Below are 13,398 nucleotides of genomic sequence, written 5' to 3'. Positions count from 1 at the left end.
CAATAAATAGTGTTAAAAGTAACTCAAATATATTAAAAGTGTGTATGAACATGAAGACCCAGGTGTATAAGTGGAAAGCTGTATGCACTGAAATATTCCTCATAGGACAGTTTGTTAATATATGAGCTAACCATCCATAGAAACCTAAAAAATAACAGATAAAAGGTAATATGAAATGTTTCTATAGGTACACATTGTAGTTGTTAAATTCATTTAGGCCATTGGGGTATACTGTGTTAAGAAGATGTATCCAACGGCATTCTGCTTTGAGTAATGAGTCTTCCAGACTACCCCCTCTGATGCCTAAAGAGATTTTTTGAAGGACAGAGAATTTCAAATGGTTCTGTTGACTTTTATGTTTTATTAAAAAATGTTTTGCAACACTAGTGATCTTTTTTCCATTCTGTTGGTCTTTTTCTGCACTTTTGATGTTATTTTTGTGTTCTAATATTCTGACTCTTGCTTCTCTAGTGGTCATGCCTACATAGGCTTTGTCACATTCACAATAGATGACATAGATGACACCTGAGGATCTGCAATTGAAACGATGTTTCAGTTTATGGGTTTGACCATATTTGTCTTTAATATCTTTTATTTTCTTCACACAAGAGCACACTGAGCAGGTTCCACAGGGGTACATCCCTGGATCAGTATCATTTTTCTTGGGAATATGTAGGTAATGACTCTGTACCAAATGATCTTTCAAGTTTCTCGGTCTCCTGTATCCAATTTTCACATTGTCACCTATTAAATCCTTGAGCTCAGGATCACTTTTCAGAATATGCCAGTTTTCATTGAATATTTTTCTGACACTTTGCATCTGAGGGTTATAGGTGGTGATTAGTCTTGGAATGATGGTGGAGTTGTCTTTGACTTTTGGGCACAATAATGAGTCTCTAGAGGTTTTCAATGCTTTATATTTAGCTTGTTTTATGGCTCTGTTGCTGTACCCCCGTTGTGAAAGCCTAATAGTCAGAAGTTTGCTTTCTTCTTCATAGATTGAAACATTGGAGCAGTTTCTTCTCAATCGTAAGAATTCGCCGTATGGTATGGCTTTTAAAGTACTGCCTGGATGTCCACTTGTCTTATGTAACAAGGAATTTGTGGATGTCTCTTTCCTGAACACTTTAGTTGTAATGGTGCCTTCCGTACTTTTAATGATTGTAAGATCTAAGAAGTCAATTTGATGTAAATCTGCTTGATATGTTAACTTGATGTTCAAATTATTAACATTCAGCACTGATAGAAATTCATCAAGATATTCGCGTGTGCCTTCCCAGATGAATAGTACATCATCAATGTACCTTATCCATAATGGCACGTGATTGGTGAATCTTTCCATGCCCTCTGAGAAAACAATTTTTTGTTCCCAGAATCCTAGGAAAAGGTTGGCATATGTGGGGGCACATGAAGTGCCCATTGCCGTGCCTTGTGTTTGCAGGAAGAAACTGTCTTTAAATGTGAAGATATTGTGGGTCAGTACATATTTTAAAAGAACTAAAATAAACTCATTGTGTTCTTTGTTTTCAAATTCATTGGTGGATAGGAAATATTTAACTGCCTGTATTCCATCATTGTGTCTTATGCTGGTATATAAAGACTCAACATCTGCTGTGATAAGCCAGGTATCATGATTTAAATGAATGTTTTGTAATGTTTTCAGAACCTCCATAGTATCACGGACATATGAGGGCATCGTGGTAAGATATTCCCTTAACCTCTGATCTATATATTTACTAGCAGCCTCAGTTAGATTATTATTTCCTGATACTATGGGTCTGCCCGGAGGTTTGGACAGGTCTTTGTGGACCTTGGGTAAGAAATATATAGTAGCAAGAGTTGGGTTTTTTTGTGTCAGGAAGTTTTTCTCAGTTTTTGTAATGATCCCATTTTTCCACACTTTTAAAATGAGTTTATTGTATTGTTCCAAATACTCAGATTGGGGATTAAACAGAAGTTTTTTATAGCAATCTTGGTTGGATAACTGTCGCATGGCTTCATCAACATAATCATTTTTAGGCCATATAACAATGTTTCCGCCCTTGTCTGACGGCTTAATCACTACGTCAGTCCATGTTCTTATATCATTCAAAGCCTGTCTCTCAGAATGAGTAAGGTTATTGTTGACATTATAGATAGGTAGTTTTTCTATCTTATTGCATACGATTTGGGAGAAAACATTAATTTGTGGTGAAATAGATACATGAGGAGTATATGTAGATTTTGCTCTCAGACCTTTTTTCCAAAGGTTTTTCTGAATTTCTGTATCAGAATCACTTAATAGCTCTTCTAAGTCTTGTAACGAGTCTAAATCCTCTTTTGACAATGTGGGATCATTTTTATTTGAATACATTTTATTTAACAATAGTTTACGTGAAAATAAATGAGTATCTTTAATTAGTTCGAATTTGTTTAAAGAATTCGTAGGGCAGAAGGTTAACCCCTTGGACAGAACACTTTCATGATCAGTGTTTAAAATGTGTTCACTGAGATTAATAATTCTCATGAGTTGGTCCTGATCATGGTGAATGGACTCATTTCTCTCTTCCTCTCTGATTGCCTCTGTGGGCCTGTGTTTTTCCTTTTGTTCCCCCTTGAGGTTTTGTTGGTTGTTGACGTGTTTAATATCTGTTGCTGCCGTTGGCTTAATGCTAAAAAAGATACTTCTTTATTGGGATTTGATGTAGATGGTAAACTAGTTGTTTGTGTTGTTATTAATGGAGTATCTCTTGTCATAGGCTCCAAATCATCTTTATTGCTCTCATTATCAGATATATCAGTTTCAGTGTCTGTGCCACTATTATTCTCTCTTATTTGGGTTCTATTGTTCCTATATCTGTTAGATGTTTGGTATCTCCATCTATAAACTCTCCTTAATGTTTCCTAGATCTTTTCTCATGGCCTCTATTTTGTCCCCTAAGTTCTAGATGTTAGATTTCTTTTATCTATGAACTTAGCAATATCTTGTTTTCTTAAAGCAAACAACAGGAACTTTGCCACTGCTTTACCAGATACATTTAACTTAGCTTGACAGTCAAAGGTAAACATAGATTCCACATACAAGGTGGATTAAACAAGTATATTATTGTTTCCATTTTACAACTATTATCTAGAAAGTGTGTAATCATTTTCTTGCATACTTTGTATTTCAGGAATAGTTTTGGAACTTCTCATATCTCAGTCTCTCAACCATGTAAATATGAGTGGCTAGACTAACCAATAAATATATGACATTTAAAAAAAATATTAAAATGATATAGATAATAACATTATAGTTGTTTTTTATTTATAGCCTCACCTCCCCCAAAACATATCAAACATAAGATAAAAGTATTGTAGGGCTACCATTGAACCAAATGTTATATTACATTTTTGGCTTCAGTTAACACATGAGACAGACTTGTCTGGTGGTAAGGCGATACTTTGAAGCCTCTCTGGGAATTGAAATAGGGGATCCAGGACCAGTGAGGCCACTGGGGCCGATTTATCAAAGTGTAATGGATCATGTCCGCTGCATATTGATAAATGCTGGTAAATAACACTTTAATAAATATGAATGTTGCATAAATCCAATTTAACGTGTTTTAATCGATTTGACTGCAACGGGCTCAAATGCACACACACACACACACACACACACACATATATATATATATATATATATGTGTGTGTGTGTGTACCTATGTATTTATCTGTTTATAAATGTATATATGTCTGTAAGTACATATATACACACATATTAATACATAAATACATCTGTACACACATATGCATATATAAATACAAACATATACATATTTAGACATGAATGTATCTCTATGTTAAAGCTCTTTGTCTGCCTTTTTTTTCTAACACCTGAGACCTCATATCTTTGAGCCCTTATAACTTTTTTGTGCCATTTTTTAAAAACAATTTGAATTAGATGGTGTTATGAGTGTAACTGTACATTTTATTGTATTTTAGATGTGTTTTGTGACACTTTTTTGTTTTATGAAACAGTTAAACTGAGCTCTGAGGACACGGTAATCATTCTAGTGTAAATCGTGATTGCACTCACACGTTTGTGTTTACTTTATATATATAATACAAGCTTGTATATTTTTTTTATGCCTAACTTAGGCTGCATAGTAGAGGCTATATGTTGTGGCATAATGGCTAGAATGGGAAATTACTCCCCTGAAACATAGGTAGGCAGAAATTGCAGGTCAGCCAGAATGAACCCTGCACTCTTTGCAAAACATTAGTAGCCTTCATAACAGTTGGTGGCGCTGGTGATAGCACTGGGACTCCCCCCACCCACAGCCTAATGTATATTATTATGGGGGCTGATGGGCTCTCGTAGGAGCACTGAGTGACAATCCTCGAACTTTCAATATTCTACAAGGAATCATTGCATCAGTTATTGTCTGATGAACTCATTCTGATTGTCTGATAAACTCATTCTGAACCTGATTTCATTCACTATAAGTTTATTCTTCGTTCACTTCTGCGCTTTTTTTAGCCAAACAAACCTACTTCTCTTCTCTCATATCTACTCTTTCCTCAAACCCTAAATGACTCTTCTCCACCGTTAACTTTCTCCTCTACCCACCTGCTCCACCCCCCACCCCCATCTGTCTTTAGTGCTCAAGACCCGGCAGACTACTTTTTAAACAAAACACGTACCATCCAAAAAAACATCCCAACACCAACCTGCAATCCTCCAATAATAGACCCAGTTACTCCCTCTGCCACCCTCTGCATTTTCCATCTAGCCACTGAGAATGAAGTCTCTTCTTTACAATCTTCCTCACGCCTCACTACTTGCCCCCTCGATCCTATCCTTTTCCATCGAATACCCTCTTAGTCTTCCAACCTCATTCCTGCTCTCACTCACATCTTCAACCTATCTCTCTCTACCAGTTCATTCCCATCTTCTTTCAAACATGCAAAGGTCACTCCCATACTAAAAAACCCTCCCTTGACCCTAATTCTCCTGAAAGCTACCAACCCATATCACTGCTTCCACTAACATCAAAACTCCTTGAAAAATTAGTTTACAATTGCCTAACCCACTTCCTGTCCCCCAACTCCTTGCTTGACCCCCTGCAATCTGTATTCCACCTAAAACACTCAACTGAGACTGTCCTTACCAAGGTTACAAATGATCTTCTTTCTGCTAAAAGTAATGGCCACTACTCCATACTTATCTTACTCAACCTCTCAGCTGCCTTCGACACAGTTGACCACCCCCTCCTCCTGCAGACCCTTAACTCTTTTGGCCTCTGTGACAATGCTCTTCACTGTCTTATCTTTCTCATAGGTCTTTTTATGTGTAATTTGCTGGTGATTCCTCCTCTCCAATGCCTCTGTCTGTTGGAGTACCTCAAGGATCTGTTTTGGGTCCACTACTCTTCTCCATTTATACTTCTTCACTGGGTAAACTTATCAACAGTTATGGCTTCAAATATCACCTCTATGCTGATGACACCCAGATCTACCTCTCCATCACTGCTCTCTCTCCCTCTGTCCTTTCTCATGTCAGCGACTGTTTATCTGGTATTTCTTCCTGGGTGGCCTCTCACCACCTAAAGATTAACATGTCCAAGACTGAACTCCTTCTAATCCCTCCTCAAGCTCTTCGCTAGGGATGGGCGAATGTTTTGCAACATTCGAAAAACGGCACAAATTTTAACACATTCATTCGTTCGAATCGAATTTCGAATGTTTACATAACATTCTAACATTCAATTTTCGAATGTTAGGTTTCGAATTTTACGATTACATTCAAAAATATTCTTTTCGAAAAATTCGAATTTAGATTGTAATAGTATTTCTAATGCTTTTTCTTTAAATGTAATATTCGAATTATGCAATATTCGAATTCAAAAAATTCGAATTTAGATTGTAATAGTATTTCTAATGCTTTTTCTTTAAATGTAATATTCGAATTATGCAATACGTGTATTCGAATTCGAAAAATTCGAATTTAGATTGTAATAGTATTTCTAATGCTTTTTCTTTAAATGTAATATTCGAATTATGCAATATTCGAATTTGAAAAATTCAAATTTATATTCGAATTCGAAAAATTCGAATTTATATGTTTGTAATAGTATTTCTAATGCTTTCTTTAAATGTAATATTCGAATTATGCAATATTCTATATGGAAACATTCAAAATGATATATTTGTATCTATTATGTATCAATTTACTAGATTCCCGCCCTACCACATGAACTATTGAACTTCTGAATAGTATTTGTTAAATAGAATGTTAAATTCGAAATTTCGAATGTGGACATTCGATATAATTATAAACATTCGAATTCGAAAGTGACATTCGAAAACTGTAAATAACATTCGCTTTTCGAATTTTTAAGAATATTCGTTCTTTTCGACATTCGGATTTAGAATTCGAATTTCGGTAATAACATTCGTTCTTCATTCGAAATTCGAAAATTTACACATTCGCCCATCCCTACTCTACGCCCACTTGTTACTTTTCTAGCTCTGTCGACGGCATCACTATCACTCTAAATCTGCTGCCTCAGAGTTACTCACATCTATCCTTCGTCCCCCACATCCAATCACTTTCTTCATCCTGCCGTAACCACCCTTACCAATATTTCCAAGATTCGCCCTTTTCTGAACGCTTACACCACAAAGCAAATAATCCACTCCCTTGTTATTTCCAACTTGACTACTGCAATAACCTACTTACTGGCCTTTCTCCCCCCCCCCCCCTCTCCCCCTTCAATCCATCCTAAATGCCTCTGCCAGGCTAATAACCCTTCCCCGTTGCTCTGTATCTGCTGCACCTCAATGCGAGTCCCTTCATAAGCTACCCATTCACAGCAGAATTAAATTCAAAATTCTCACCCTTGCATACAAAGCGCTCACCAACACCGCTCCCCTCTACCTATCCTCTCAAATCAACAAGTATACTCCAGCCCGCCCACTAAGATCCAATAATGACCTGCTCCTTGCATCTTCGACTATCATCACCTCTTCCCATGCTAGACTGCAGGACTTCTGTTGTGCAGCACCTACCCTCTGGAACATTCTCCCTCGTGCTGTCAGGCTTTCCCCTAATCTTTCTTCTTTTAAATGCTCCCTGAAGACTTTCTTGTTCAGAGAAGCCTACCACCCAAATCAAAAATAAATTAATTTCACCTACCTAACATTTCCCTCATCTAACTCTGTATTAACATGTTTCTCAATCTTGCAGTCCTCACCTCCTGTTTCTCAACCTCCTACCCTTCTAGATTGTAAGTTCCCATGGGAATAGGTCCATTAATTCCTCCTGTATGTGTTTTTCTAATTTTGTCCTGTCTCTTACAAGTTTTATATCATTGTTTTATTTAAATTAATTGTATCCATGGGCAGCGCTGCAGAATATGTTGGCGCTTCATAAATAAAGTATAATAATAATAATAATAATAATAATAAAGTCATAATTTTGCAGTATCACATGTCTATTATCTGTCTACCCTACATGCATACTTATACAATAAAAGTGTATGGATGCCCATAATCATTATTAAGCACAACTTGTCCTATTTCAGTGTATAGACACTTGGCATTATACAGTGCTGTGTGTTAAGTTTCATTGTATAAATGTTCTGCATAATAAAGCAGCACTGAGTGCTAACCATCAGTGTATAGGTACCCATCATTATTATACAGGGCACTCTGATTCTGATTGCTGAAGCCGCAATCCTTTTCATATAGGAGATACATTGCCACTCGTCTTCACTTTGCGCTTCAATAAAAATAGTTATAAAATAAGAAAACCTGATTTCACTGCAATCTCAACCTATTTTAATGGGTTGTGGTTTCCAGCTTTTACATTTACAAAAATAAACCTAAATAAGCAATTTCCCATGCATTTTATACTCTGCTGCTGGTATAACACGTCATTGGAAAACAGTATAGGGAAAATAATTTTACAGTACACTCTCTCTTTCATATATATATATATATATATATACTGTATATATATAAACTGTAAAGATTAAAAAATTTTACAAGAAAAATTTAAAATTTTACATGACATGCTGCCTGTCTTACTATTTCACACAACAATAGTGCAGTGTGTGAAGAGCCTTAAACATTTCTACCACTCCCAATACTGCAGTCAGGGAAAGCATAACTATCTGACAGCTGTTGTGAACATATGTTTTAAAAAAAAAAAAAAGACAAATGTGTATTGTCTAATAATTAGAACCCTAGAACTTACCTGGATTGCTCTGATATTTGATGCAGGTTGTTTAGACATTTTTCAAAAGAAGTTCTTTATTCCTGCAAAGTAAAAACAATCAGATTATATGGGTCTATTTAACTCTTAAGCTTTTCATCAATAAGGATTGACTTTCAGTCTCAGTTTTCAAAGTTGCCTGGATACAATTATATGTACAGTAAAAAAACATGAGCCTCACTATTTCATTATTAATGATGAGAAACTTACATATAATAAAGGACCAGACAGACCCCACAGATCATAGAAATACAAAGAAACTGTGAAAGAATACAGTCATGCAAATCATTATTTAAAGGGACATTGTACTCTAATAGTTCTAATTACTTTTAAATGTGTTCCCAGATATCCATTTTACCTACTGGACTGTATTAAATTGTTTCCAAATAGATCCATCACCTTTATTTTCTCTTCTTAAATAGCTGATTTTGTCTATTTTATCTTCACTTATACTAAAAATTTCTGAACTTAAGTTCTGGTTACAAAACAACATGTAAACAAGAAGGTTTAGCTGAAACAATGGTCCCAGCGGGGAGCTGTCACAGAAATATACTAAAATGTTAATTTGCGCTGATGATCAAAACATCATCAGGCCCACAAGAAACTGCTCATTTGGCCAGGCCAGTCTCACAATTTGGGGTTTAAATCACACTCGTTTTATATAAAAAAAATAGACAGAATAACACAAAATCACAGATTACATCCAGGTTTTGTCACTGCAAACATTGATCTATATCACGTTTTTCTATCTATCATCTATCTATCCATCAAAATCAAGGAACAGCTATGTTTTTGGGTATCTAAAGCATAAACACAGGTCAAGAAACCTGCATTAATGTTAAAATCAAACAATAACTCCTACTTTAATTAAAGAAACACCTATTAAAATAACTATGTGAAGTGCTTTAGCCAATTATTTACACATTTTCAAATTGAAGGCCTTTCAAATTGTTTACAATTCAATTGTAGCACCTCCCTATTTTGTGATTTTTTGAGTGGCTTTGTACCATGTAAACTCCATCAATACGTACCATTAAAGGACCATTAAACTCAACATTTTAACAATGCATACGTTTCATTATTAAAAGTATAACTTTATTGGTGTATACATTCATGCAGGGAGACTTGGATTAATACTGTTATCTAAAATTGGGGTCATTTCCAATATTACTGTTTTTGTTTTACAATCTTGGAAAAATAACGGAGCAGGTGTTTTTTTTTTATGTCAACACAGACGACATTATTAACTCACATGAGATTTACTCTCCGTTTCCCCACTACAGCGCTCGGAGCTGCCAATAATAGATACCAATCAATGAAATCCCAATGGGTTAAAGGGGTTAATGGAATCTGAGTCTGTGTTTTGCAGTTGGATAGAGTGGTCTTTATGATAAGTGTTTATCAATCCAGTGAGTGGGCCTGTGCCAAAGCATAAAGAGTGAAATGTGTCTGCAAATAGATGGCTCATCCTAAGGGTATTGCATTAGGAATTCATGTATTTTCAAAAAGGTATCAGTTGATTCACCCAAGTCTCATTGCTCTGTATGAGCTTCTCAAGAATTACTTGAGCTAATATCTCAAAAAAACAAGGCTGTATCTGGTTGGTAAGACTATTGGCATATTGACTTCTGGAAGTTTTCTGTCAACTTTTCAGCAGAATGGCTCTGTTACAATTATCAAAAGCACTAGGATGTTTCATGATGGCACTGACAGTGCTGCTAGATGCTTCCATAGACCAAGAGGTGTTTTATTGGAACTACAAACTATTCAGCTATCACCATAGTGGTTTGTATTCATACCTTGCACATTAAAAATGTTTATGCCTTTGTATTCTTTGTAAATACAGATTATTTATATACCCTGCGTCTCTCTTCCTAATTTGATAAGTCTGGGGTGGGCAACTATGCTGAAGAATGGTTGTTGGGTACGTGGCAGCACATTTTATGTATAATATGAGCTAGATTACAAGTGGAGTACAATTGATAGCTCGGAATGAGTTACCTTTTGTACGACCTTGCACAAAGAAAAATGCACAATCTGGTATTACAAGTATATGTTAAATATTTTAAAACAAAGCATCTTAATGGGGCTGAAACATTTTTAGTGCTGCCTATACTTTTAATGGATAGCACAGGAAGTACTATTAGCATGCTTTTTTTGGCATTATTTACATTTCCAGTTCTAACTGGTTGACGGTCCGCGTTATTTTTTTTACAGCCTTTTTGACTTTACAAAAAGCTGACTTCCAGAGTCACCTATGCCCACGTTTTGAATTTGTTTATGTTCCTAAGTGTGCTTACCATTCTCTGCTGTGCTTGTACCTGTGCCTTTGGGAGGGGTATAACAATTCCTCTACAGCACCTGTGTCCATGTCCGGATTGACATATACAGCTGTGATATTTGGTGTGTGGGATATCTTGTAATGGAACTCCTTATACAACTATATATGTTAATAGCAGGAAAGCCCACTAAGCGACTAAAGTCTAGAAAAGATAGGTGAAGCGAGCCTCAATGAATTTTAAACATGATCTTGCTCACCAGCCTAAGGAACATCTACGATTTTAGTCCATATGAACAATATTAGATATTCAGTATCACTCTTTTCAAGCCTGTAAGAGTCTATACAAATCGATCTGTCCCGTCTGCATATCTCATGGCTTGGTAGATTGTCTGGACTTAAACATTTTACCTAAACATCTTTATTTATTTTAAGCAGCCCCATTACACTTCCAGTACCTTTTATTAACTTTTTTTTATAAAGAATATTTGCTCAATTTTTATGGGGAGAACTAAGCTTACAATTAAAAGAAATTGCATTTTATATGCACAGTGACAAGGCTAGAAGCCCCAATTATATTACGTTATTATTATGCTACTTACTTATGGCCCGATGATCAAAAGATTGCTGTGTCCAATGAGAAATGTAAATTTTTGTCTCACCAGTCTCAAAATGTTCATGCCAGATGAAATGTTCTTAAAAAAAGTGGGCTTTACCTTGCTGTACAGGCAATTGTTTAGATTGTTTCTAAAGGAACGAATAAGCCTCTCTACCATAGAGCATTCTAAAATGCTTGTGAACATTTTAAAAAAATCCGATTTACAGTGCGTAACAGGAAAAGTTGCAGCCATTTCCATTTGTTGTAGATATTAAAATACGCCAAATGAAGTAACACATTTTTTTTTACTATAAATAAAGTTAGTTAAAATATATAATAGACAATTTTTCAGTATAATGCACATAAATAACACAACATGTACATGTACACTGTATACCCATGATGGCTGATCTGTTATCCACTTGCATGTTTAACTGTTGTTTTGGGAACTAAAGATTAACACGTGAAAATTGTTATTATCATTGCACATGCTCCCAAGTGATCATCATTTATACTAAGCCTCTCTGCACATGGCCAGACTACGGTATTGAATATTCTGCTACTGGTAGAGAACCCTCGCATCATACAGTGAAGGGTACTAAGACACCTCAAACAATGATTCAATCACTTTAGAACATTCCACATGCACTTTCAATTTTCAATGTGGATACCTTTACAACATAGCGATCATATGACAAGCTTTACTGAACCCTCACAGAGAATAATCATCTGAAACTTAAAGTCTGATAGGAAACAATGGTTGTTTGTTTGTTTGTTTTTTGCTTTGTTTTGTTTGTTGGAGGAATCTCTAATAGATATTTACAACCTCTGCAATCAGTGTTCTCTCCTGAGGTGAGGCAGGAATAGTGACTTTAAAGGACCACTCAATGCAGTAGAATTGCATAATTAACAAGTGCATAATAAGGAGACAATGATTTAACACATACTCTGAATTTTAAATAAGCAGTAGATTTTTTTATAACACATTTATTTTTCCCCCCATTTTCCGGCCCCTTGTATCATGTGACAGATCATGCCAATCACAAGTATACGTATACCCTGTGAGCCTGTGCACATGCTCAGTACGATCGTGTGCCCCAGAAAGTGTGAATATAAAAAGACTGTGAAAAATATTTGATAATAGAAGTAAATTGGAAAGTGTCTTAAAACTGCATAATCTTTCTGAATCATAAAAGTTTATTTTGACTTGAGTATCCCTTTAACAGTCTGAGACAAAGTACTGTAAAATGGCCAAGTATTTCAGCAATGCCTTCACATCTTAACCAGACCACAATACTAAGTCCAAACATTGGAGGGACACCATCTAATATTCTTGTCATCCTTACACTTGCTGGGAACTCTTTAAAGAACTTTAGGGTGATAAAATGTTAAATAGGTTTGCCCTTAGGGAACTGGTTTTAAGCATTTTGCACACACACATCCAAGCACAGTTTGTCCAGGCTATTAAAAGGATAGTAAAGTCAAAAAGAAATGTTCCTGGTTCAGACAGAACAGTGTTTCCCAACTCCAGTCCTCATGACCTTTAACAGGCCAGGCATTCATTGTATCTTAACTAGAGCAAGGGTGAAATAATCAGCTGAAAGGTGAGCTGATTATTTCACATTTGCTCTAGTTAAGATATAATGAATTGTCATTGGCTTAACCAATGTTTTATTTTGTTCCCAGTAATGTATAGTTGCCTTTTCAACAAAGGATATCAAGAGAATAAAGCATATTTGATAACAGAAGTTAAGTGGAATGTTGTTTAAAATTGTATGTTCTATCTGAATTATTAAAAAATTGGTGTTTCTTGTAACTCTGAAGAGAAAAATGCATTCACTTTTGTGGACAAGTGGTATCTTGTCACTGGCACATAAAATGTTCCTAGTTGACACTTTCTTGTCTCTTCCATCCTAAATCATAGGGAAAAATGCTTAAAGGGACGTGAAACCTACAATTTTTCCTTCATGATTAAGACAGTGCATATAATTTTAAACAACTTTCCAATTTACTTCTATTTTTTTATTTGCTTCCTTCTCTTGTTATCCTTTGCTGCAAGGTTTATCTAGGTAAGCTCAGGAGCAGCAAAGAACGTAGGTCCTAGCTGCTGATTGGTGGCTGCATATATATATCGATTGTCATTGGCTTATCCATGTATTCAGTTAAAATCCAGTAGTGCATTGCTGCTCCTTCAACAAATTATTCCAAGAGAATGAAAGAAAATAGATAATATAAGTAAATTGTTGTTTAAAATTCTATTCTCTATCTGAATCATGAAAGAAA

General features: G+C 35.5%; 1 protein-coding gene across 1 annotated transcript in view; it reads right to left on the bottom strand.

The window, feature by feature from the left end:
* The window catches only part of SMPX (small muscle protein X-linked), a 200,537-nt gene that overhangs the window by 136,651 nt on the left and 50,488 nt on the right, over positions 1-13,398 (bottom strand). Inside the window, exon 2 of the mRNA XM_053706377.1 lies at positions 8,222-8,283. Coding sequence (XP_053562352.1) covers positions 8,222-8,260 — 39 coding nt within the window. The 5' untranslated portion in view covers positions 8,261-8,283. The remainder of the gene's footprint in view (positions 1-8,221; positions 8,284-13,398) is intronic.

The sequence above is a fragment of the Bombina bombina genome, chromosome 3, assembly GCF_027579735.1.
Source record: "Bombina bombina isolate aBomBom1 chromosome 3, aBomBom1.pri, whole genome shotgun sequence".
NCBI lineage: Eukaryota > Metazoa > Chordata > Amphibia > Anura > Bombinatoridae > Bombina > Bombina bombina.
This window is presented reverse-complemented; position numbering and strand designations above follow the sequence as displayed.